The 27,845-nt window shown below is 40.6% G+C and overlaps 1 protein-coding gene across 1 annotated transcript in view; it reads right to left on the reverse strand.

Moving 5' to 3' along the window:
• nos1apa (nitric oxide synthase 1 (neuronal) adaptor protein a) overlaps positions 1-27,845 on the reverse strand; it is a gene marked incomplete at its 3' end in the record, with an annotated part of 184,588 nt that overhangs the window by 3,462 nt on the left and 153,281 nt on the right. Inside the window, exons 8-9 of the mRNA XM_079244963.1 lie at positions 20,910-21,071; positions 3,293-3,458 (exon numbers count right to left, since the gene is read on the reverse strand). Of these exons, the coding sequence (XP_079101089.1) occupies positions 3,293-3,458; positions 20,910-21,071 (328 nt within the window). The remainder of the gene's footprint in view (positions 1-3,292; positions 3,459-20,909; positions 21,072-27,845) is intronic.

Here is a 27,845-nt window from a genome sequence, read left to right on the forward strand (position 1 = left end):
GTATTCGGCACAGTCATACATTTGCTAACAGTAGAGATGATATGTAGAAAAGCCTTTCCAGACTCTTGATCGTCTTTGAGAAGAGGAAAGGGAGGCTGACTGCTGTTAAAGGTTCGCTGCTTATCTGTCGGTTTCACAGAAAAGTTTTCCTGTTTGAAATGAGTTGAATATTTAAAAGTCCAGCTGGCAATGAGGCCAGAGGAGATTTTTCACTGCCACATTTCTGAAATGTTTGCTGATAAGATTAAAGATCATTTCCTGCAGGGTGACATTTGGAGAGCAGGGCTGGGCTGCCGAGGAGCAGGCTCAAAAATGTGAGAAGCTGTGGGTGGAGAGATGGAGTGGACAGAGAGGGGGGGTGTTTGGGAACAGACCAAAAGCACCGGGAGGTGTGCAAAGTCTGAGAATCTGAGCTGTGAGGGACTGATATGAAGCCATAGACTGTAGGGGTGTGATGATATGTTTTTGTCTTGATTCAATTCGATTCCGATTTCTTGGGTTCCGATTTGATTTAAATTATGTTCATTCTGTTGCTATAATGCCCAAGAAGACAAGTAAAAAGATCATTAAACACAATAGAAAACAATTTAAAAAAATGTATAGGAGTATTTTTATTTTTTTGAAAAAAAATTTTGGGAAAAAAAAAAAAAGATTTTAAAATTGTGAAGCAAAAAAATCCCGATATCTGCTTTTTCAATTCGATTTTCCCACCCCATAACAGACAGTATATAAAGGGGTGGACGGAGCCTCTGTGACGTCACCCATTGGTTTCTGAAGCGCTGATATGAAGCTTGGTGGGTGGTTCCTACCATCGCCATCTTGGCAGCGTCACACATGTCGTCTCACCCGAAAAATACAAATATGGGCAAAGAGGTGGAGCTGAGAGGGGGGCTGTGAGCGTCATGGTGGATGATTGACATCTCGCAAACTCCAAGCTGCCTGTAGCTAAGAGCTAACCAAGCTAACCCGGAGATAACAGGAGCTAACCAGCTAACGGAGATAAGCAGGCTAAAGCTAAGTCATACTGTTAACCTGCTAAAAAATGGGGTTGTTCTACGTTCTTATTTCCTGCAGCGGTGGATCGGGTACCTGTCAATCAAAAGGACATGCTCCTAGAAATGCCAAATTTCGAGAGTAAATTAATTTTAAATGGGCGAGTCAGAAAAAAAAATCACTCCCCCCACAGTTGTCATGGATGTAAACCTATTAAACCGAAAAGGAAATTTTTTTTTACCAGGCTGTAAACATGTTTATTCCTGCTGTGAAGTTGGCCTTTTTAACATGGGAGTCCATGGGGATTTGCTCTGTTTTGGAGCCCCTAGTGGATGAAGGGGGAAAATGCCATTTCTGGCACTTCTGCTCAGGCTTCACTTTTAACCACCGGAGAACGCCGCTTGTCTGAAACTTTGATCCACTCAGAGTGAATTTCCATTAAGTCTGGTTGGTTTCCTTGGTGGGATTTCCGTGTGACTGCAGACGTTTGCCCCAACGTGCCTCGTGTGGCTGGATAGTTGTTTATTTCTGCGATGAGGATGGATTTAGAGAAAACTGTGTGCTGACTGTGATGCTCAACTTCTCGGTCAAAACTAAATTTACCTTCTTTTTTTTTTTACTGTTAATTTTTTTCAGGGAATCTTTGGCATCAACGTTCCTTTCATGAGCTTTCCCTTTACTTTATGGTTTCTCTAATAAGCTCAGCTTTTACCACATTATGGGCAGAAGTTTGGGGTTTCTTTCCCTCTTTCATTTTTCCTCTTTTGATGCTTCTTCCTCTTTGATTGTGTAAAAAACAGCTTCTGCTTTGGCAACATTCTTGCTGTATTTCATGACTTTAAACTGATCTGATATTGTGCCTGAACTGTTTTATCGCAGAGCAGGATTAAAGTGCTGTTTGAAGATCATTTTCTCACAGATGTAGATAACAAAACCCCAAATGAGTCTTTAAGAAATCCAGAAAATGAGATAAATAGTTTGGTTTGTTTAAGGGACCATTAAAGTAAATTCTACAGCTTTTTCTTTTAAAGGCAGAAATAAATGGCTGTTAGATTAACAGCAGTTCTGACGTTTTATACATGCAACTGTGGTCTTATGTGCAAACTGTTTAAAAAATCAACATAAAACAAAATGTAATGTAGTGATTGTTGCATAGCGACTAACATTGGCAGGGAGGGAAACTTTTGCTTGAGCGTGTGTTTTAAGAAATTTGATCAACTTAAAGACCACCCAGCTTCATACACGAAACAAAACAAGTCAAACTCTTCATTTTATTCCACTTCTGTGGATCAGGTTATTTTAGTCCACTTTAAACAAAGAAACTAAGCACATTTTTGTTGTTTTGGTCATCACAGAAGGCCGCTGTTTACACAACAAGTCTGTTACTGATGAGTGGGAAATGCAGCCATGATGGAAAGGATGTTTATGCGTCAGACAGCCATCTGCCATCTTTGGTCCTTTTTCTATTAGATTTTTTCCCAATAATATACAACACCTGTTAATCTTCACATTACTAAGGGTGTAAAACAAGCAACTGGGTGAATAAAGGTACTCAGAGCTGTAAAACATTTTGGATGTTTCACTTCCTGCCAGATTTTTTGTATTTCAGTAGATTTGTCAAACTCAGAGGGAAATTGTCTCTTTTCTTTCTCCTATTTGGTGCAGAAATCAGGAATGGCTCAATGGTTAACCCCTAACCCCAATGGCTCAACTACGTCTGCTGAGATTTTATGATGTTATACAGCTAAACATCAACCATTTAACTGTTAAAGAAATAGAATATCTCGAATATGACGGTAGAAGTAATGCCAAAGCAGCTTTGACCTGGAATTCTTTCTCTATCCGGCTACTGCTGGCAGATGTTTGGAAGCAGGAGAATGAAACGAACAAGATGGGACTTGAGATGCAGTGATGAGGAACTGGGGCCTGTTTTCCCTGCAAATCGGCAGATATTTTGGATTTGTCATAAATCCAGGAGCAGAATCTGTTTTCTGCTGATACGACATGTAAATCGGTGATGTTTGGTGCTCAAATGCTCGATGAGGATGTGCAGAGTTTGCCAGGAGTTCAGCTTTCTAATGTTGGGATACTGACCATTGTGTTTTCCAAAATTTATTATCACTGTGTTTGTTGTTGCTGCTATTTATACACAACCTGCACTCAAATAATGCAACGATAAAGTGATCATCTTTATGTCAAAGTTGTACTTTTGTCACTGTGTGCAAGTGTTCAAAGCAGTATTTATAACAACGCTGTTGCACAGCACGCATGCTTTTGAGCCTCTAAATGAGCAACTCACTGGAATTTGGTCCTGCCATCTTGATTTCCAGGTCTTGGATCTGTTTAACCAGCAGGGAGATGTGCTGCAGCAGGTCTTTGTTCTGCAGCAGCAGCTGGTGGACTCGAGCCTGGGCCTCGAGCCGAGCCGTGGCCTCGGCACTCAGCTGGTCCTTCAGGAGATGGACCTGACAAGAGGAGAGAAACACATCTCATTGTTCAAAATGGTAAACACTCATCATGTAAAGGTTGGTGCAAAAAGCCTTTGCTTTGACAGGTTAATGATCCAATGATCAACAAGGATTTCTGAGACAACAGAGTCTAAAACAACAGTTTTTATAGTTAACAGACTTGCAGGCTTCTTGGGGAAAACTGCAAGCTGTGAATGTATGATGCCCACCTAACAACCCATGTATGGTTTCACACCTGCCATCATCCTTCATCAGGATGAGCATTTAGTTGATTTCTGGATTTATCTGTCCGTGAATGACATATGAACATCCACGCATTGTCTGTACCTGCCTATTCCAGTGCAGAGACAAACAACTGGCAGGGGACACCGTGGACTGGCTGTCAGACAGGCAACTGCTCACACACACACACACACACTTCTACAGAGAATTAGACCACTCCAATTAACCTGTCTCACATGTTTCTGGACCAGAGGAAGTCAGAACACCATGAGCAAAACCCATGCATGTCCAGTAAGGATGCACTAACACCACATCTTTTTTTATCTAAGTACTTGCCGATAACGATTTCTGATATGAGAACTAATAAATCCCATTACAGATTACTGATGAGATGTGTGGACCACAGTGTCAGATGTTACAACAGAGCGGGTCACTCTGGGATATTTTAGATGGGTCATCCTGCAGCCATATTCTAAATGAAAGGCTGGAAAACAATCAGAATCTTTGTAAATAATGAGGATGAAGTGTTTTGTGTGGGTCATGTTCACAGCTGTGACAAAACACCTAGATGCCCAAAATCCACTTCTCTCACTGAGGATACATTCACATCAGGGTAGTCCTCTAGACTCAGTCCGACTGAGGAAAAAGCTCAGTTGTAGGGGGGTGTATCCATTCAGACCAAGATCGCATTCACGCTGTACTTTGGTCAAACATGCCAAACCTTTACAATAATATATCCTTATTCCCACCAAAGGTGGCGCTGCACTAGTATTTAGCAAAAGAGAGGACAAGACCTGCGTGAAGAAGAAAACTGTTGTGAGTTAAACATGAAGCAGAAAACTACCACTGTTTTGGGTTTTTATGTTGTCTTATGCAAGTATACTGCAGAAATACACTGCAAGAATGGACGCAGTATGAACAACAGACGAGGCAGAGGACCCTTAACACCATTGCTATGTATTTACCCACAATGCAATGCTATGTCAAATGCAGGAAGGGACTTTTTTGTAGTCCACTTCCTGTATTTGGTCCACTTGAAAAGGGCCGAAACCCTCGTTTGTAGGAGTAGCGGGTCAGCTTCTTTGGTCCGAATCAGAATTCGTTTGGCGCGTTCACATTCCCCAAACGAAGCGTCCTTTCAGAGCAAACTGACTCGGATTCGAATCAAAAAGGCTGATGTGAATAAGCCCTGAGATAGATTTTTAATAGGGCACAAGAAAATAACTTTGTTACTAATGCGTTAAAAAAGTAATGAACTTGTTCTTGCCACAGATGAATGTCTTTGCATTAACATGTTTCTGTTGACGACCCCCGTTTTTCTCACAATGGAGTCAGATTCGGTTGTGGCGGAACACTTATGAATCCCGAGCACGCATTCAGTCAGAGTTTGAGCCAGAAACCTCCTCGCTGTGAGGTGATGGTGCTAACCACACCAGCATGCCACATTGGATCCTATCATTTAAACTGTGACACTAACAGTGTGTTACATTCACACTAATTGATGCCGTTAACTCACATTTGAAACTTGACTTAAAGCCGATAAAATCTATACATGGTGCTTCATGGCACAGATAAATAATAAACACCCGGATAGACTTTGCAACTTGCACCCCATTTAATTTTCATTGCTGTATTTTTACTTTCAGGCTTTCTATTTTAAATAGTTTTTAGGAGAGCAAACATCTGTCTCTGCACACACCACCATTTCTACAAGCAGTAAATATTTAAGCGCTCATATCTGGATGGCTGGACTTTCGAATCTGGCAGAGTCTGCAGGAGGCAGCGACTGTTCCATCACACTGTGTTTTAATGCACGTCATTAATCTGACTGTTGTCAAGGCAACAGGGGCAAACCATCTGTCTTTACAGTAAAAGAAATCGTACCGATCAATCTGTAATGATCCAGTAGGGGCAGTGTTAGTAAAGTCACCTCTGAACACATAATGTCCCAATCAAGTGTAGCTCTGGATGTTTACAGTTTTACTTGTGTTTTTTTCCTCATCAGCCCAAATCTGAAGTTTGATTTAACATCCTTAAGAGCATTTAGAGGCAGTGATGTAAACCAGTTGATGATGTTTCTTTTCAGCACCTAAAAAACTGCAATCACAGCTCTCTTTTAGACAAGGATGATCCTGTCAGGGAAGGATGAGTCTGTCTCGGGCGGAGGAGTTTAGATATCTTGTGGATTTGCTCTTAAACGATGGGAGAAAAGATCAGGGCATCACGGTGTAAATGTTTTCTGTCTTAAACTACAAATGAAAAAAGAACAGGAGAAAAATCAAAAGGAACAAGGTGCACAAGTTGTTCATCACGTAGCTAAAAGTGCCTTTTACAGCGTTTGCACCTCAGTTCAGCAGCAATCAGATAGATGTTACAGTGTGCAATTCTCCAGCAGTGGTTAAAAAACACATCGTCTCACTGCAAATGCTGCAATCCTGTTGCAAGAGAAAGTCTGGCCTTGTTTTCAGAAATATATCTAAAAAATGTAAGATGCTAGATAATTCTTCATTGAATGAAACACCCTCTTCAGTTTAAAGACTCTTATTTAGAGGAGGATATGATTTGCAGTCTGTATTGGATTATTTTATCCAAGGTGGAACCATTTCCCAGCTGTTTGACAGGCTTCACATTCACTTCTGGCTGTTTGCTTTAGTCTGAGCTGCTGCTGAAATGGGACACATATCAGCTTCATAAATAGTTTATAACCCATTTAAAGTCCCAATAAAATAGTTTGTCGGGTATTAGTTGCTCTTATTTCACTTCAAAAGATCTTATTTTAAGAATAAAATGAATGAAATTGTCTTAGAAAACAGCTTTGTGACAACCTCTAATGTTTCTCTGATCTGTGGACACAGTTTCAGCATTAAATCAAAGAGGAAAACTTTTGCCTAGTCATGTTTGTGCCGTGTTTTTGTCTGTGAATAATTCAACACCGAATAAGGTGAAAATCAGGTATTGTGTGCATTCAGGTGACATCACATCTGTCTCACTAGTTCCGTATAACATGGTGGTTTGGTCAACTTACTGAAGGGTCCCTCAACTTGGTTTTGATCACTAGAAAATCCACAAAACTCTCATTTTTGGCTTTGTAGTGATTACTTTAGAAAAGATTTCTTTTTGCAAAACCACATTAGGACACAAGACTCATGAAGCTTTGATAGACTAAAGGAGCTGAGTCAGGTTATGCCAGAGGCCGCAGTGATCAATTCATTAAAGGTTTGCAAATAGCTTCACTTTGGTTGTTTAGGGTCTGTCTCTGCTACCTGCTGCTATTTTGTTGATATGGAAACTAATGAGATGACGGACACATCCACACACAGAGAAATGTTACAAGCTTGGCCGTGTAGAAACTTGTCTGAAGTGTCAGGTAGTCTAAAAATATTGAACTGACGAGCATTTCTCTAACTGTTACTGGATCTGTGTAACCAGGAATGGCTGAACCTTGAGTTATAATTCCACAAAGTCTGCAAAAATGTTAATATACCTGAAGGGATCGTTCAAATCACTGCAGTTCACTTTAATATAGAAGCCCCTCCTTTTTTATTTCGATCCCTCCCCTTTTATACAATTTACCTGTGGGAAAGGTGGGTGGCATTATCGTTTAATCAATTTGTTGTCCCAACCCATCCTATGGCTCTATATACTTATTGTGCAAATGTTTATTCTTATTATAAAAACAGCATGTATCTGTAAATAATGACACAATGATTGTGGCATGCCGATAGTTTTGGGGAAATATTCTTGTCACCATTCTTGGCATAAATTCGGTTCTTTCTCATTCGTATAGATCCTGGGTTGGGCACGTTCGCATTGTGGTTTATTTCCCCAACCAGTCGAGGCAGACGGCTGCCATCCCTGAGCCGGGTTCTGCTGGAGGTTTTTCTTCCTGTTAAAAGGGAGTTTTTCTTCCCACTGTCGCCTCATGCATGCTCGGGATGGGGGATTGGATCAAAGTCATGATTCGATGCCATCAGTTTGTTTCTTTTAGATAGGCTATTTATGAATTGGCCTTGACTAATGTGTCCGTAAAGTTCCCTGAGACAACATTGTTGTTAGGTGGTGATATACAAATAAAGCTAAATTGAACCGAATTTTGTTTCCTTCATCCTTTGGGAAGGAAATTCCTCCAAAGATCATGCTGTGTCGCCACAATCTGTTAACCAGCACAATGTAGAAGCAGACCGGTTACATATGTTACAACTCCTTTTTCTTCTGGTATCTAGTCCAGGAGCTCACATCTGACTATACAAACTCAACATCTTCCACCTTCCTTTCACAAATTTGGCCATTTTGGTTTGTCTGACCACTAGTTTGCTTTGCAGAAACATGTGAGGCTGCAAAAGTCAAGCAACTGCTTATAAGCAGTTACTTCTGTAGGAGGAGCAGCTGAAAGGTCTGAAGGAAGTCACATCAGAGTTACCACACCTGTAAAGGGGAAAAGGCCTTGGTAGGGGTGTGTATCAGAATTCAAATACACCCTGACAAGAAATGAGCAATAGATGGAAGGCCTTTGTATTGACTGTGCCTTTGACTGTGCATTTATAAAATTTTAATAGAGGACTAGCGGTGCTCCGATGGCAGCTCTGATCGTCATGTAAGCTTAATTCCACAGTCTGCTGCACTGTGCAAGATTAAAGCAGAGACTCCATTTCAATTTAGGGCTGAAAGGATGAAATTTATTTTACACTTTGAATCATTTATACAATAAGGGAGGCAGGGGAGACGGGTACCATTCAGCCCGTGCAGGTCCAAACCGGCAAATGCACACTCAAACCCAGCACTTTTAGAATCAGCGATGCCTTGTTTAGACTTCATGATCTTCCAAAAATCAAATATTCACAGTCCCATCTGCCACTCTAGTTATACAGAGAATGTAATCGCTTTCGGCTGCTTCAAAGCAAAAAAAGATCCAAGTCTGAAATCTGAAGAATGACTCAGAAAAGGCTGAGGGTGAAGGAAGACCACTTCTTAATGATTTTCTGACAGGAGAGGCTGCGCGGTGCAGCGGTTTGATTAAGCTCAACCCTGAAGTTCAGTCACGGCCCAGTAGAGTTTCACATCTAAGCTAAGTGAATAACTGGGATGGAAACACTGAGCTAAACAACCAGTTAAGCTGACAGCCCAGAGGGGCTTCTCAGTGGTGACACAAAGTCGTTCACCGTGTTGTCAGCGAAACATTTAACACGACGCCTTGAGTGTTGAAACCGTTTCATCGATACCAGATGGCGACTGAAGAAGTGTGTGCAACATTTCTGGGAAGCGAAGCCGAGCATTTTCAGCTCACGGTGCATCACGCGGGCTCATTCGGAGGTAATTACATACTCAGAGCGACTCCCTGCTTTCTCATTCTAGCTTGATGAGGCAACATGGAGCTGGTTATCACGGCAGCGTTGGGGGGCTTCACTCTAAACGGCAGTGGGAACTGGAGAAAAAAACAAAAAAAAATAGATGGAGAGCCATAAAACAAATTGTAATTGGAAATGGACCAATATATGGAGGACATTCTAGCAGTTTGAGCCACTGCTGTGCACCTTTACTTCTGCAGTGTTGCGGTTGTGTCCCTCTGGTGTGGAACTCCTCAAAATGGTGGTAAAACCATCATTTTTTTAATACCACTTTATTGCTTTGAGAAAGATTTATTGTTTATTTATGTTAAAAGTAAGGCTAAGTTGACCACTGATAATTACTTCTATATGTTTTTTTTTTCCAGTTACTGGCCAATAAAAACTTTGATCAAAACAACCTGAACCAATTTTTTCTTTTTTTTTTTTTTTATATTAACAACCATGAAACTAATTATTCTAAAGTTGTTTTGTGCTCATTAATCTGGATCTTTAAATGATCTTTTGGTGTATCTGAATAATCATACTATTTTAAATTGCAGATGTCCAACTAAGCAACCACAGAAAACTAAGAAACTAATTAAAATTGAATAAAGAAAAAACATTTTAGATGAAAAGTGTGAAGTAATAAAAATAGAATTTGAGTAACTGTATCAATAAGTGAATATATTTATGTGTCTCTCAACTTGAAATATTTTTGTTATAGTTTGAAGTACAGCGACCCAAATCCTGTCCTATCAACGTCTGTATGTTAGATATTTTACAGTGTAACTACTGGATGGGTTTTTTGTGATTTCTTTCTTATTTTATGCAAGAGATGTGAGAAATATTCTCACATTCTTCAGTTTAATGGAATCTTGCTTAACTTTGGGAATGATCGGGAAGGAATTGTGGACACAGGAATTTTTAAAAGGATTATTTTCCACTATGAGGTAGAGGAAAAGGAGCTGTAACATATTTACACATCGTTATTAATAACTATTGTCATCATACTCACATACTAAAATGGTATTGTTTGTAATTATGTTGACATTTTACAATAGAAATAAAAAAAAGAACTGTAACTATGTTTTTATGTGTTTAATGAATATCTGATGATCAATAACATTGTTATCTCAAATGCTAAAAGCATGTTCTAATCATCAGTAAATCTAGTTTATAAAAACAACATATAAATCACAGTTTCGGTGGAAATGAGCAGCTTGGTAGCAGGACAGGTTAATTGATCACCAGGAGTCTCTGGGAATAAATGTGAGCTAAGCGGCCGTTTGTCTGTCTCTGTCTGCTCTGCAGTGGACCGACGACCTGTCCAGGGTCGACCCTGCCTCTCGCCTGCTAATTACTGGGATCGGCTCCACTGTTCCCATGACTCTGAGCTGGAATAAGTGGTATATAAAATGAAAGAATGAATATTTCCATGACGGTAAACATGGAAGTATTGAGAGACTGTTTGGTTTTGAAAGCCAGAATCAGCTTCTCCACCTCCGACCGGCTGTTTTTATGCTTCTTCAGAGTCTCTCTCTCTCTCACATCTCTTTCACTCCTCATTTCCCCTCTTCTTCCATACTGTCACATACTAAAGACCATTCTGAGTCTATTTTGTCAGATGAGACCTCATGACTCCATCCTCACTTTAATGAGGAGCTGGTGGGGTGTCGAGACACACGACAGAGTCGAATTTCCCAGCCTTCCTCCTCTTCTCTTCTCACATATCCACCCATCGCTGAGAAAAAACCTCTTGTGGAGTGCAATCATCTACATCCATTACCCTCCCTCTTAGCAGCAAACGAAGGTGATTCTAGTTTGTGCCGTGGTCTTTGCAGACCTCGTTTACAATGACTGACGCCCCGTTGATGACTTTGGTGTAATTTACAGCAGACATATCCTGCCTCGCTGACAGCACATCAGCCACTCCTGCATGGGCTGTAATAAAACCAGTCACATTTGTCCTGCTGAAGTTTGTGCTAAATGTCTTATTGAGCTGCAAAGGCTCCTAACAGGACACTGAATAATTCCATGCAAAAAAGGTGGCAACTATATAGGAAAAAAACCCAAAACAAATGAATAAATAATAACAACCTAGATAAGGAGGAATACTTTTGAAAGTCAGACCTGTATTTTAAATTGAGGATATCTGATCCTAAACGACATAATGTTTCATTCTCAAGCAGCCACACGAGATTAAATCCAGTAAATTCTGCAGAAGACTCGGGTCACACTGATTAAATCTGAAAAAAAAAAAAAGTGATGGAATATTAATATGATGGAAGATGATGAGCCCAGAGTTATTACACAGGACCTCTCCGACGACTTCCTGGTGTCTTCTGGTCCATTCCCGCTCCTGTTGGGCCGGCAACCCGGACTTTTGAAACAGATCATATCTTACTGATTTGAAAACAACAATGTCCTTTATTCTTTCTCAAACTTTAAATGCTGTTTCTAAAAGTAGAAGCGCTGACAGGAAGCCAATTAAAAGGCGCAACGCTTGTGTTTGGCTGCGGGGGTCCCTCGGTAATAAACCTGCTGCTACCCAACACCGCCTGCTCTCTTATCTGAGGGTCCTGAAACTGAAGGAGCTTTGAGCACTTGAAACAAGTCGTTAAGGCTCTAATTAGGCAGCGGCATCACTCCGACTCTTCATCGCTCTCATTGTTCTGAACTATTTCCCAGGAGAAGAGCGCCCAAGGACAATTTCCTCCCAAGTCCTTCACTTTCAGCAGCCGGGGATTCAGAAAGGGTCTCTCTCCCTGAAAACCTTAATATTCCGCCTTCACCTGGGTTTGTCTGAAGTCAGCAGCAGAGTCAGGACTTACACTGCATTCTGTGTGTTGGGAACATTTGTGCAAAGAAATGAAATGTGAATCTGGGAATTTCTGCCTTTGCAGAGGTGTGCAGCGTAAAACTTGTTCTACATGCAAAGATTTTACATTTATTTCTCTCCTTATTAAACATTTTATTAATATTTCTTTGGAGCTGCTTTTTTTTTTTTATAGCACTTTCAAAATGTTTGGAAAATGAAAACACAGAGGAATGAATGAGAAATGAAAAAAGAAGAAGAGCCCCTTCTGGTTCGACTGCTTTGCCAAAGTGCTTCAGTAAAGAGCATACATCATCAGATACAATAAAGTTGAAAGAATTCAACAAAAACCAACCTCACCGAGGAACTTATCCTGTAAAATGCAGAAGTTTTAGAAACTGGAAGACTGTCTAAGCAGTTTAATGACTCAAGCAAACCCACAGTGTAATGGGATTATGTCTGGTGTGTGTGCGGTGACTGCAGGCGGAGGATGCACGCTTCACACAGAATTATCATGACCACATTACGCTGCCCACGCCACAGCCCTTTGATCTGAAAGTGTTTAAAAACTCTCCAATGAGGCTTTGCATCTTTTTTTGTCCCTCTAGTTTGGCGGGAGATTAGCATGTTGCTGGTGCAATGACACGGAATTGTAAGAAATATGCAACTACTGTGTGTGACCAAGAGAAGACCTGAATGCAAGTGAGAGAAATAATAGTTATATTATGGACATGAAGAAGGACTGGGGGATCGGACCACCAGCTTTCTGATAGGCAGACGATTGCTCTAACATCTGAGAAAGAAAAAAACAAAGATGTGGATGTGCAACATCTTCTGCAGCTCTCATAAAAGCAGCTTGTAGAACTAAAAACATGGAACGAGGGAGGACATAGCGGAGCGATGAAGAGGAAGAGCAACAGGCATCTTTTTGACTGATTTCAGAACGTTGGGAGTGAACGATGAGCGAGTTGAAACGACGGAGGTCAGATTCCATTAAGCGTTGGTGAAGCAGCAGCTGCGTTTTTCATCAGGGCACAGATAGCTGTCCCCCCCCTTCAATTTCACGACTTCATTAAACATCTCCACTTCCACTCGCCTCTAAGTGAGCTGTGATTAGTGCTGGCCGGCTCGCTAATTTACCTCCATTTACTTTGACCTCCGTTGGGTCTCGTCAGCGGGGTTCAACAGGATTTTTTCAGTTTCCCAAGTAGAAACAGCAAAGTCACAGACGCTTTGAGTGGCGGAAAGCAATCCCCTCCTCACCTCACATGGTAATTTCTTCAGTAATAAGCAGGGAGAAAAACACTTTGCCTTATTGCTTTCGAGCATCGCTTTGCAATGCAGCTGCTGAGCTCAACAAGCTGTGTGAAGCAGACAGGTGACAAATGGAAAGAAAACTGTGGCTGGAATCTTTCTTGTCATTCTTCAGGTGTTTAAAATATGATTTATTTATAAAAATATTGGCAAACAGTCAGGAATCTTAAAGATCGAGTGTGTAAAGGTGCACTGACTTGTAAATATGTTGGTGCAGAAACAACCGAAAACAAAACTGCAGCATCTCTGGGTATGCATGTCTCATTCTAAAACTTCAGCATGGTTATTAATTTTTCACTGGACTTTTAGCAGCAGATCATGAACATATTACACAGAAGAACTTAAAGGCAAACATGTAGAGTAAGGTGTATCAGCAGAAGAAACACTTCAGGTCTGAAGAGATAAAACTCAATAAAGAGAAGCAGAAAAATACATCAAAGAAAGTATGAAGCAGCTCGGTTCACTGAAGCTGCAAATCAATTTCTGATTTATGCCAGAAGTTTCGTCAAAAACAAAAATATGTATAAACAAAGCAAAATGTAAAAGTTCTTTCTCACAAATGACTGTTTCTGTTCTGTCTAAGCGCAATATATTTGCAGATTCTGACAAAATCTATGCAGATTTTTATGGATTTACATTGTTATTTATGTTTTCACTTTTTTTGTTGCTGTTTTGGTATAAAAACAACATTGTATTGTCATAAACTGAAATAAATAGTCTGGTTAAAGTAGCTTGTAAAGCTTCTGGGAAGAAGCTTCCTGATTTATGAAGACGAGTAAGGCAGGGGTGGGCAACAGTGGTGGGCAACACCTGAGATCAATGCTTAGCTGCCTTGTGCAGAACTTGACATCATACTCTGCAAGTCTGCTAATGAAGTGAGTCAGGTGTGTTGCAGCAGGGAAACTCCAAACGCTTGCAGGGCTGCGGCTCTCCATGTAAGAGTCGGCCACCCCTCAGGGCTGTTTCTAGCTTTGTGGGGGCCCCAAGCTATTCGCCTAGTTCGCCTATAGCAAGAAACGGCTCTGCCACCTCAGTACTGAAGCTTCAACCATCTTTAGGACCATTTATGCTTCCTTACATACAGAAATATTTGCCTCCATTTCGAATGTTGCCACGTGCCCTTTATGTTGCGTCAAATATTTCACTAGAGCAGTGTTTCTCAACCCCAGTCCTCATGAGCCCCTGCCGGGTATGTTTTAGAGGCAACCCTACACGCCTGAATGAAATAAATGGCTCGTCAACAGACCTGCAAAGAACCTGATGAGAGCTGATAATCCGAGCTCATGTGTTGGAGTAGGAACATATCTAACGGTGTATTCAGACCTGAACGGTCGCCACTGGTCACTAAACTGTCACTTTTGTGTCCAACGCCCAAGTCGTTGGCTGCTTGTGGGGGGCAAATGGCAAATGCACTGGAAAAGAAAGGGGGGGGGGAAGGCGGAGCTTTCCTTCCGGTCAGTTTGAATGAGGGCGGATGCAGTAGAGAGAGCGGCATGGTTTTATTTAATAAATAAAGCTAGAAAACGTCGTCTTAGGGCAAGGCAAGGTCCTTTCTGTTCATATCACGATGATAAGAAATGTGAACAGTCATAGATTACTGGCTTTGCACTTACCGAAACGATTAGCTTGTCCTCCATTTTCGACTTCCTTCCACTGAAAAATGAGCCGTGACGTATATCGCTCTGATTGATGCCCTGCAACAGGCGGCAAAAGTTTGGATGTTCCATTTCAGGTGTCTGCGGCGCGTTCCGCGCGTCAACCTTATAAAACTTCTTAAATTTCAGTGGCAAACACTAAAAACGCGCCGCGAGAAAGCTTGACGCGCCTCCACATAGACTTTACATGTAAACCTGACGCTTGACGCTCAAAACACGTCTGGTGTGAACACACCGTAAGACCTGCTGGTCTTGAGGACGGGAAGTGAGAAACGTTACACTAGAGGTCAGCGCTAAGTTCAGAGTTCCCATCACATTCTGCAGCAGTTTCAGGCATCTGTTTGAGTCTGTAATGCACATCAGGGTCAGGATTTCACTTGACTGATCGTCAGATATATTTATTTCGACGTGGAAGTTGAAGTGAAATCGAAGCACTGCAGTTTTTCACTGATCTGATCATGTGTTCTGTAGTGCAGGAAATAAAATGCTTTTGCATGAGTCCATCTACATCTATGTTCAAACAGCTTGTCAATGCATTCTTTATAAATTCAGAGAAACAAAACAGAAAAACCAAAAACCTCATAAACCAACAGATTCAGGCCTGAACCAGACAACATGCACTGCAAACTGGAACAAAAAGCTACAATAAAAGCTGCAGGAACATCCAATGAGGATGCAACGCTCCGTTTGCACCATAAGTGTCTCTTTACACAATGATCTACTCGGCATGTGAGCACGCTGCAGGAGGAAAAGAAGTTCCTGTTCATGGATGCTGCTGCTCGTTTATCTGCTGAGTCATGAGTGTTGGGCTTCTACATTATTTCCAACCTCACACGTGTGGAATACTTTGGATATAGTTTGACACTTTGAATGACTGTCAAAGAAATTTCTGGAATAAAAAAATGAATGAATGAAATGAAAAGTAAAGGTGTAAGTTATTCTTCTGTAACGTTTTTCATTCCGTGTGTAAATGTGCCTTTGCAAGTCTCAGGAGGAGAAAAATGGAGGATCCATGTTTCCTCTTACATTTGGATCCAAAAGTTAAACAATGTTGGTTGAATTCATCCACTTTTTCCCTCCTTTCCTGTGTTTGGCCTTCAGTAGCAGAACTTCCTGTGTTATTAATGCTGCTGAGAAACGACCTCAGGCAAGTTTCCCTTCACCTCGCTGTGACATTTTATCCATAAGAAGTAGGAATATGAATCAGAATAGTTTCTTGTTATACTTAGTTGTATGACTGAATCACAGCAGCTGCCACAGAGACGGGGTGTAGAACTGCAGAATAAAAACATAAAGTCTATACAAGATTAAATAATATAGAAGATAAAACATACAGTGTTATATAGGAGGGACAAAACTTAGTTTTTATTTGCAGAAAGCTGTTAATAATTGACAACGATTGATTCCCAGCAGACTCACTCCAGCAGACTAACGGAGTAAGTGGTGTGTGTGGTCGTGTGGGCCTGACATTTCTCCAAAATATGATTATTTGAAGTTTAAAATGTGATCCAACATGAAAACATTTGATGCCATTTTTTATTTTGCTGAATACAGAGGAAAACTAATGAAAAATGACTTTAGAAAAATTGATGATTTGGCAAGTAAAGTGATGTAATTAATGTTCTTTATTCATTTAACAGAAGAATCGTTGCAGCAGCACTGCGTGGTGCAGCTTACTTCACCGTACGAAGCTGTTTGACCTGCGGGGCTTCGCTGACAGATGTGTTACCAACACATTACTGCAGTTCAAGGACACATGATGGACAGACACAGGACGGTCGTGTCGGGTACAAACACGACGATGGTCTGCCTCAGCAGCTGCTGCTGTTTGTCGTTTGGTTCAACGTTTGAGATGCAGAAAGACGTGAATGTAAATATCTGACTGAAAAATTCTCAGTTTTCAGTTTTGACTTTAGTATGTTTGAAGGAAACTGCATGGTGGTGTGTTGGTTTCTGTCCCTAACAGGAAGATGGTTCCTGGTTTGAACCCATGAAGAATTTGTTTGTGTGTGTGAACATGACGTGAACAAGAACATACACGTCATGTAAGCCAGTGTTCTAAATTCTCCTCGACATGTCCGGTTTTGTTCCAGAAGGTCAACAGTCCAACAAATTTTAGATGTTATCCTGCTCCAACACGTGTCTTAACTTAAAGGGGTGCTATGATGGTATTTGGAGTTTTCTGAGCTTTCTACAGTGTTACAGTGTTGAATCCTCATCAGACATATGAACGACACTGTTTTTTTTATCACCTAAAGGCATGTTTGAGTTTGAGTTCCAGCACGCTCTCCGTTCGGTTTCCATGGCGACGAAAAACGTGTCGTTTTAGAGTTTCTGATTCAGGTTCCAACATGTAGGGCTGTATGCTATGTGTTGACATTGTATTTTTTATTTTTTTTTATTTTTTTTATTGAGTTCATATTAGCCTAATCCTTCTGTTTATGAGATGTTACAATGACGGTGAAAGCAGGTGCGGTGCGCGCTCCCGATGTAGTGCAGTGGCGGGAGGCGGGGCTTAATGCGGAAGAGTCTCAATCCACTCGTTTTGCCCGCAGGCTGATCTGACAGCCTACGGAGAGGGTCGGTCTGAAGTAAATAAAGCGATTTGTGACAATAACTCCATCAATCCCAGCCCTTCTGGGATTTCTCCTGGGAATCCAGAATTTCTTCAATAATTATTTGAAAATAAAAGCTATACAATACAAAACCCCTCAAATCTGTTTTATAAATCATAATGAAATTATTTAAAATGCTAATTATATGTTCCAGTAACTGTATTCACATGTAGTCTGACCAAGCCGGTGAGCTGCAAGTGGAAAGTAAGCTTTTCAAGGTTTTTCCAGGACAAACTCAGCTGGAAGCAGTGAGATGCATTTAACCTTTTAACACAGAAAATCTTAAAGAAACTGAACGGATGAAGAAAAAAAGTTTAATTTGTAGTGTAACTGTACCCAAAAACATCCAGGAGCTTCTTGAGGAACACCTCTGAAATTCAGAAAGCTTCTAAACCTCATGATGCATTCAAGAACACCTTGTACTTTTTAAAAGTTTAAGCCTGAACAAACATGACTGTTCTTTGAAACTGTACAACAGCAGAAAATGATATTTTTTTACATAAATGTTGTATTTCAATCCTGTTACTTCACTCAGTTTAAAAGAACCATTTTAATTTTAAAAACATATTTCTTTCAACTGAAAGAAAAACTTCATTTGTTAGTTGTCTTAGCAGTAAAATATCTCCCAAAAGTACAAAAATATCTGTAATTATTTGCACAAAAAGCTAAGACCCAAATTGAAGAAGTCATTCTGAGATATAATACAGTTAGCAAAGCCTTTAATGTCGGAGCTAAAATGTTTGTGATTCATGAGAGGAGTATATATGTTATTAACAATAAAATCAGATTAAGTTTCATGTTTTAATTAAAATTCATCCAATTTGATGATTTCAGAAACATTAAAGCAGTCGGTGCAGAACATTTCATGTTCTTTTGCACGCTTGCTTTCATCTGTGCTTGCTCTGAATCCCCGTTTAAGAGCTAATATCAGAAGTTATTATTGAAAAATTGCATAAAGTTAATTCTCAGGAATAAGTAAGTTTTCATTTCCTTTCTTAATATTGAGGAACATGATTGCAAGAATGCACGAGCAGAGATTGGTTTCAGCACATGCAGCCTTTAAGGAAAAACAAGGACACAAACAGTTACAGTAGTTCACTCAACTTTTAGACCATTTCCCAAGGTCAGTAACCCCCACCTCAGCAGAAAAGCTCAGCTCATTTCAGACATTAAAAATGAGGTGAAACACTTCCTTTCATGTGCCAAAACTCTGATTCATTAAAACAATTTTACACCAGCATCTCCACCAGTGAGCAGTGACCTCTGGCTTTTAGCGGTATAATTAATAGCATTTATTTACAGCACGATAAGTCTGGATGTGAGCGCTGCTGCTGGAGTATGTTCTGCATGTGCAGGTAAGACCTCTGCATCCCCATCTGGAAGCCATGAAGCATCAGCTTCATCTTCATCATGCAGCAGTTTCTATAAGAAAGGCCTTCCGAAAGCCGACGGACAAACTGTGTTAGTGTATTTGTGTGTATGTGTGTGCGTGCTTGTGAGCTGATCCATGAGCTAAAAGCTCTTGTTCACTAGTCCCACAGCAGCAACTCCAACTGGGAGATTTATATCTACTGCTGCAGGGTGCACCTCATATTTTCTCCCTCTTTCTTAAATGCTGATGTTACTGCAACTGTGTGCTTAGTTGATGCAGACATGATATTAAAACTCCTGGTGGGCAGGTACAACCTGCAGAAAGGGCTCGCTGGGACCAGGTGGAGAGCCAACGGAGTCTTAAAAATACAACAAACACATTTGGTATTTTCTTTGTGGCATCATGACAGAGATTAAAAGACTGAATAATGTGTCGATGGCAGATGCCAAGAGGAGAAACAGAGTGACTGAGTGGGATTTGCAACAGAAGTAAATCTTGGACTTGCTTTTCCTCGCAGGCCAGAGCTTCCAGAAACAAAAGGCTGAAGGACAGACACTGTTTTGGTCTTCCTGCTGTTCGACCAGTGAGTATGAGTCACCCTTAATGTCTTTATATTCTGCTTCCAAGGTGCCAGACTTTGTTGTAATCTTTTAAAGTGGTCTCGAGTAGTCTGTCTCCAGGTTTCTTCAGACATAGGCTGCTTTTGTCAGTCATTGTACATGACCATTTACAAACAACTCACATTCCCCTGTATATTCCACCTTCTGCTAAATGACTGAAGAATTTACAGAGAAATATGAGTATTTTTGTTTGCCAACATATCATAAAACAACTTAGCAAAAAATCAATATGAAATTGGATCTTTAGGCATTTTTATAACGAGCAGTCTGTCACGAAGACATTTTTTGTTATGATTTCTTTACATGCATGAATCAAGAACACCACATGACACAGTTTGAAAGACAGAAAATAAGATCTTTGCAGCAATAATGTGATTCCCAAAGAGCCATTAGCTGAAAACCATGAAAGTCTTAGCATGATGTCAACTGGATCCATTAAATATTTCATGAAACTTGAAAAGGAAACTAAACAAAACTATCCAACAGAGAGCAACAGGATCTGAAAGTGATGAAACAAATCCACCAAAGACCTGACGAAGCCTCATCAGAAATGGTCTCCATGGAAAGGACATTTTATGTATTAAGGCAGGTAGAAAAGCTGAGGTATTCCACATGCCAGAAGAACTGGCTTGAGAAATCAGTGGAAAGCCGTATGATCGAGTGAACTGGACGGTAAACTGGGCAAACGGCCAACATCTAAGGAAGAGGTCTGGCGAGTCCATCAAGAAGCCTGCAGGTCCACTCCTCAAGCTTATTTTAAAAAATGACATGCTTGTCTGAGAGTTCAGTGTGATGAAGAATAAAGCTGCTCAGAGCAAATATTGGTTTTCAGAACTGTAACTTTGTGTGACTGCACCCAGTATGTAAAGAAAGGAGAAGTAACTCGACACTGTTGCACATGTTAGTGAGTAATCTTCCGGGAGAATGTGAGTCCTGCTAGATCAGGCTGCTTGTGGAGATCATGATGTGTGCAGCTTCAAACCAAACCTGCAGGAGCCTGAAAGGTGAAGCGATGCTTCATGGAGCTGCTTTAAGGTGCCAAACGAATGAGGATGTGTGTGAATGAGCTCTGTGTGACGCTGCTGTCACTTAGTCCGCTGACTTTAAATAAACTGAAACTAAATACTAGAACCGTTCTTCAGGCAACATGCAGCTCACTTGAACTACAAGCAGCGCTGATAGCAGAGGGAGACACGAGAGCCAAAGTCCTGCAAGTTTTAGATGTTTCCCTGTTCCTTAATGCCTGGATTAAATATATGAGTTCCTGGACAGAACCTGATTAGCAGATTTTTTAGTAGATTTTTTACCATTTTGATTTGTGTGTTGGAGCAGTGAGACATCTAAAAACTAAAGAAGTACACCTCTTTAGGACCAAATTAGCTTTCCTCTGACTTCCAGTCATGATTATAACATTATGAGCATGAAAAATAAACAAGATAGTTTAAATTAAATGAGTTTAAAACAACAAAAAGCATCAACCAGGTCTGTCTGGACGTCTGTGTGAAACCAACCTGTGCTACAGCCACTTGTGTCTGCTGCTGTTGCTGCTGGAGCTGCTGCTGGAGGAGCTGGATCTGGTGGTGGACTGACAAGGGGGCCCCGGGTGGCAGCGTGCCCAGTGCCGGGAGCAGCATCCTGGGGCTGGACAAGAGCACAGAAGCCTCCTCTGAAACCTAAAACCAGAGGAAAAAGAGAGAAATGCTCACTTCTACACCTTAAAAGGGCCGATAATAATTATAATGAATCATTAATCATTTAAAAAGTCAATAAAACTGTTTTCCTCAATAACAACCATCAACTTTGCCTCAAGTTTTAATTGCACATACTGACAGGCGAAGAGAAACTCCCAGAAAAAAAAGAAACTAATGAATAAATAACAGGATGAGCAATGGCATCACTAAAATGCCTCAGAGAACAAGCCATCATCAAGCCATCGATGCTGACTGAGAATGTAGATCAGTGGCACTGAAACGCTCCACTCCAGCAATAATGAGCTTTGGGACTCGATTCTTCTTCATCCAACGGCGCCAAACAACCTAATTGTTTCAAAGCTTTAGAAAGCAGCCCCACGTCGCCCCCCTCCTCAGCCACGCTGTCAAAAATATTTTTGTTTTGCTCATATTTTGCCTTAATCACGCTACAGCAAGAATACATGGCCGTTTCTGATGGGGGAGGAGTAACGAAACCAGAGAAAAACAACAACAAAAACAAACAAACAAAAAAAAAGAATCAATTCAATCTAACCACTTTTACATTCACTGCACCCCCACCCCCCAAAAAAAACATACAAAAAAAGAAAAAAAAAAGAAAAAAAAGAGAAAATAGAAAGGATAAAGTGCAGGAAGTTTGGCTGGAACAAAATCATTTCAAAATGTTAAAGGACAGACATAATAAATAATAATAATAAAAATTAAAAGCTATTAAACAGATGTAAGGAGTAGCACTTCCATACTTCAGTTAAATGTGTTCTTAATAAAACTTAATATTGACCACAAGAGACCAAGTCGAGCTGTAAGTTGTTCTGAAAAGCACCGATTTTCTTGTTCAAATGACCACACTGCTGTCGAATTGCACACAATACAAACATTGACAACTTATGGGAGCAAATTCGGAATTCAGCCATAAGGTTAAGTTTTTAATAAGAGTGGGACTTGATTTAAAAAAAAAAAAAAAAGTAATTACTTACAAGCTTTGTAATAAATTAATCTTGATTAATCGCATTATAATCACATCATAAAATTTTCCTCAAAAAGCAACATTTTTATAAATTTAAATGGATTTTAAGCGATTTTTAAATAAAACAATAGTAAAAGAGATTAATATAATAAAGTCAAACTCTATTAATGTCTAGTTAAATAAATTTAACTTTGAAACAGTAAAAAAGAAATAGAAAATGTTCCAAGCCAAAACTGAACAGACCCAAAGTTAAAGTGTTATTTCAAGTACTTTAACTAGCAGCTGCAGCTCCAGCTATTCCCTAATTTAAGAGTCTACAACATGTTCCAGTCATTTTTAACTTTATAAATGTTTCATCCACACTCTTCATTAATAGATATTAATATCTGACAGGAAATCAGAAGGAATTAACCCGCGTCTACTTCAGTCTGATCCTGCAGCAGAGGTGATCACCTCCAGCTCTGACTGCAGCGTGGAGCTGCACGAGGACCGAGCTACGTGTCTGTTCTCTAGGACGGGGAAATCAGCGGTTTTGATGAATTACTGTACTTGGAGATAGTTTCACATCTTGTGCCTCCTAATAACAGCTGATTCAGCATTCGTTTGCATCTTTTCTCTTCTCCAAGATCTCTCCAGTTAGGAAAAGTCACTCCCATGTTGACTCTTCTCTTAATCTCTTTTATTGTCGTTTTGTTGTATTTTACTGCTTAATCGGCTGGGATGCATAAAAACAGACTGATATTGATACCCAGTTGCTGGCATGTGAAAGATTACTTTAAAGCAAAATAAAGCTGTCCTGTGATGCCCTGGGAAGGGAAAAGAAACCCCAAAAACCTCCCCAAAACACCTCCACATCATGCATTTATCTATAGTTACATAGTGTGCTCCATACCGTTTCCGCTTTCTCTGCATTTTTAAAGGCATTACACGCCAGCAAAGTCCAAATGCTCTGTGCAAGTTGCTGACTGAACCCAAATATCTAAACAATTACTAATTTAAATGAACAGGGAAGGAAATCTGCGTCTAAGCGACTACAACTGCGACTCGGGTCGGCAAACAAGTTGAATGTCTGATTAAATTGGACATGAAGCTGCACCAAGGAACCTGCAAGAAAACACATCACCATCTGTCTCTCCTTAAGCACCCTCTGTTGACACCGACTATAATGTGCACACACACACACACACACACACACACACTCACACACACACACACACACACACACACACACTGCATGAGAGTAGTTTATGACTGATGGCCTGTCAGAGATGGCTCCTTTGGGTTAATAGGAGGAAATGATCCAAGATGATGATGTACCGTTTGGTATCATCGTGTTATGCTGACAACAGCATAGCAGACTAATAATATCAAGAGTTAATGAACACTAATAAGCCACAACATTAAAACCACCTGCAAAATGCTAAAAGTGTCCCACCTGCTGCCATAACAAGCATGACCAGATGGGTGTGAGGCTCTGGAGATGTCCTGTTGTGGCTTTGGATCCTGTGGGTTTTGGATTGGAGGAGGCTTGTTCTGGTGCATCCTGTGGATGCTCAGTCACATTGCCATCTGCCGCGATCGGACGTTGGGTTCATTAACAGGGAACTTCATGTGTTTTCCGAGCTGTTCCGGAGCCATTTTCCCCCGATGTGATAAGGCTCTTTGTAATTCTGGGACCGTGCCACTGTGATATTAATGGGCTGAAGTTTGGTCTTACTCTCCGTATCTCAAAGTAACAAATTGATGGTAAATCGATGCTAAAACCTAATAACCTCAAGGTGCTGTTGGATTTCCACAAGATTTGCAAGTTAATCATGAAACAGTTCATCTTGTCGGGCTTAAAACTATTTTTTGGCTAAAAGATTAAAGTCCGGAGGAGTCAGACCCGGTTAACACAACAAGCTGTGTCACAAGCTTGGTGTTTTTGATCATTTCTGCCCTTTTTTTCTGAACAGTTTCTGGAGACAACTTCCATCAGGAGTGTCAGATCCCAAGGTTTCCCAGGAGAGGCTTACAATGCATCCCAAATATAGTGTCATGTTATTCATTTCATCTGTCAATGATTTAGAGCCTGTAGCTGATCAGTGTACACGAGTGCAAAAGATCATAATAGAAAATCTGCCATAAAACCTCCTTTCTGCTGAAGTGGTTCTTCAAAACACTTTTTGTCTTTTCTTTGGAGACACTTGAGATAACCGCTCAGCTGTGAAGTGAAGGATGTTCGGCAGGATCGCGGCGATGCTTTTGAAACTGTCAGTGTTGTCAAGCAAGCAGAGAAGATTAAGTAAATACAAGTATGAATACGATGATTCAGCATTCAGACTAACAGAGAGGATGACTGATGATATGTTTGGCTTTCAAGTACCACAGATGTGGAAACTATTTCCAATTACAGAAAGAGAAGGCAGACAGAGTGCTAGCAGTAGGAGAAGACATGACACTTATAGAAAAATGCATCTCTCTGCAGTATTGCAAAAAACAAAAAAACAAAAAAACACACCATTTACGACCCATTCATGTAACGCGAAACAAGAGAAATTCCTATTTTATGTTGTAAAAAACAGTCAGCATCCACAGAAAAGTCCAACAAACTGCAGCAAATGGATAAAAACAGACATTAGATCTCATCTTTCAGTAAGAAACATACAGATTCATCATAAAGGAGCTATCTCAAGCTGGGCAGCAGTTCAGTCACAACACAAAACCAGTGTTGATCCATCTTTCCTGCTCACAAAGAGGAACATCCCCCACTAACAACAATCACAGAGCGTATTTTACATACTGGTTCTGTTAGAGTCCCTTGACGGAGACTCTTCAGGTGGTGAAGATCTGAGACACAAGCACTCGCGTTATTGTTTGAAAAGAAGATATTGTTGTAAACTAAGCAAGACAAATTAACAAAACAACAACAACAACAAAACACCGTCAGTTACATCAGTCTGGAATTTCATTCTAATCAGATCAACATATTCCAGCCAACAACTCGGTCAGAACATCATAACACCAAATGTACGGGTGTTGTAGTGAGCAAAAACACCAAGAAAACCATGCAAGCCCAAACACAAACACAAACACAAACATAAGCACAAACACAAACACAAGCCCAAACACAAACACAAGCCCAAACACAAACACAAGCCCAAACACAAACACAAGCCCAAACACAAACACAAGCCCAAACACAAACCCAAACACAAACACAAACACAAGCCCAAACAAAAACACAAGCCCAAACACAAACACACACAAGCCCAAACACAAACACAAGCACAAACACAAACACAAGCCCAAACAAAAACACAAGCCCAAACACAAACACAAGCCCAAACAAAAACACAAGTCCAAACACAAACACAAACAAGCCCAAACACAAACACAAGCACAAACACAAACACAAACACAAACACAAGCCCAAACACAAGTCCAAACACAAACACAAACACAAACCCAAACACAAGCCCAAACACAAGTCCAAACACAAACACAAACACAAGCCCAAACACAAACACAAGCCCAAACAAAAACACAAGTCCAAACACAAACACAAACAAGCCCAAACACAAACACAAGCCCAAACACAAACACAAGCACAAACACAAACAAGCCCAAACACAAACACAAGCACAAACACAAACACAAGCACAAACACAAACACAAACACAAGCACAAGTTCAAGCTGAAGCATAAGCTCAAGCTCAAGCACAAGTGAGGTATCCTCCACCAGGTTAAAGGTGTCGGGAGGAGAACTTTGCAAGTGTGTGTCTTCTCTAATCTCTGTGTTGCTGAGGGAGTGTTGCAGTGTGTGCTATGATTGCACATTTATCTGGTAGGTTTCACCTCTCCAGAAGCTCACAGAGCTGCTCCACAGTGACATTGTCTGAATGAGCAAACTTTCCCTGAGCTAAATCCAACTGAACTGTTACATGCAAAGTCAAAATGCACCAATCAGCTGCATGATGGCCCCTCCTCCATCTCTGCATCTATTTGTGAGAAAAAAACTAGTTGAAGACCAAAGCTCTACGCTAATGGTTCCCCACCTATTTCTGACCCCCTTCATGCAACTACCAAAAAGCTGTGGACCCCCCCGGCACCCCCCGATCGCCCTGTGTTGAAACCATGCATGATTTAATAATTCTATTAGCCACTTCTCAGCATAAATTCTTGCTGACTCCTTTCCTTTGATAAAATACAAGTTCAGGTAATTCCCATCATACAGCTGTTTTTTTTTTTTTTGTTTTAATAAGGACAAATTAACTGCAATGTGGCATTGCTCAGACATCTCTCATTAATGAAATGGTGCATAGGTAGTGTTTTCAAACCCCTAAAACAGTTTATTTAAATTACACTGGCTCCTTGGGGGTTCAGGGAGCCCAGGTCTGGAACCACTACTCTGTGCTAGAGCTGCGAATTATCAGAGCGTGGAGAACAGGAGTCACTTCACTTCTTTGCCCTGTCAAACACATGAAGCGACAGTTTAGACTTCAACAAAATAAGCAGGTGAAACGGAGTCAGAAGGAAAATGGGACTGTGGGTCTGTGGGATGTGTAACTATTGGCCAACATGGTCTTCATAAGGCTTGGATGAGTTTGAGTTTTACCTCTGTTGGTCACAAAAAGAAAGGAAAAAGTCACAGCTTTAAAAACACTTCCAATACGCTGCAGAAAAGTGTAAAAAAAAAAAAGGGTAATAAGAAAGCCCCTCCAGGCCAAACAGATTTTATTTAAGTGAAAAGTGTCACCTTATCCTGACCTGTAATTATAGAACCTCCTCGAGCTAGTCACTATAACTCCAAAAAATGTCACAGCATAGCGAGCCCAAATAGCTATGAAGATTGGATGTCAATTATTCTCAGGAACTGCTCAAAGCCTGGACAGCACTCAAAATTCACCCAGGATCCAGCCATGAAAAATACTTGCTTGGATCATGGGTGTAAAAACTGAAAACTTTTCTTCAACAACAAAGACAGAATCTAAAACGCAACCAGTAAAACACACTGACGCTATTGGTTAGAAACATGTCTGAGGCTTGCTGGCACAAAACCTGCATCTTCAAACATCCTTCCCTCCCTGTGCTCAATCTACAGAATTATTTTTTTGTATTGCATTGACTTGTTTTCCAAAGCAGAAGCCAGAAAGCAGCAGAGTTGATGTTAAAACTGAGCAGGGAGCTAAAAGAGGATGGAGAACACCAGCCCAACGCCGAAGCTCCTCATGATAACTCTTTAAGTCTTGTCTGCAAAGGCACACTGGTATTAACATACAATTCCCAGACAGACACGCGACACAAGCTGCTCTTGGCACGCAGCTGGATCTTCCTTTATCTCACAGGCTGTTGTTTCATTCATGGAGGTATTGGAAGAAAGTAAGTGTTTATATAAGAAAGAGGAAAGTGAGATAAAAAGGAAACTAAAGATAGATGGTGAGGGATAAGGCAAGTCCTGATTTCTCCTTCCACAGCTGTGATTACACTCGCTGTTCTCAGACTGTCAAACAGACTGCCTCCTCCCACACAAACACACACACACACACACACACACACACACACACGCGCGTACTAAAATACACAGAGAGGTTTGTCAGGTTCTGGCTTCCTTCACTGCTGACAGCCCTGGATTTACAACTTCATCTGGGGCTCTTGAGACAAGGCCTTCAAGATCAGTCAGCTGTGGCTTTGCTTGTTATATTATACCAACCCATTAACCTTTACAGTTATTATATAGAAATGGTGGTCGTAGAGAGGATCTTACTTGGAAAATGTTCTTTTTCCATCCT

Source organism: Telmatherina bonti (assembly GCF_933228915.1).
Source record: "Telmatherina bonti genome assembly, chromosome: 8".
NCBI classification, from domain to species: domain Eukaryota; kingdom Metazoa; phylum Chordata; class Actinopteri; order Atheriniformes; family Telmatherinidae; genus Telmatherina; species Telmatherina bonti.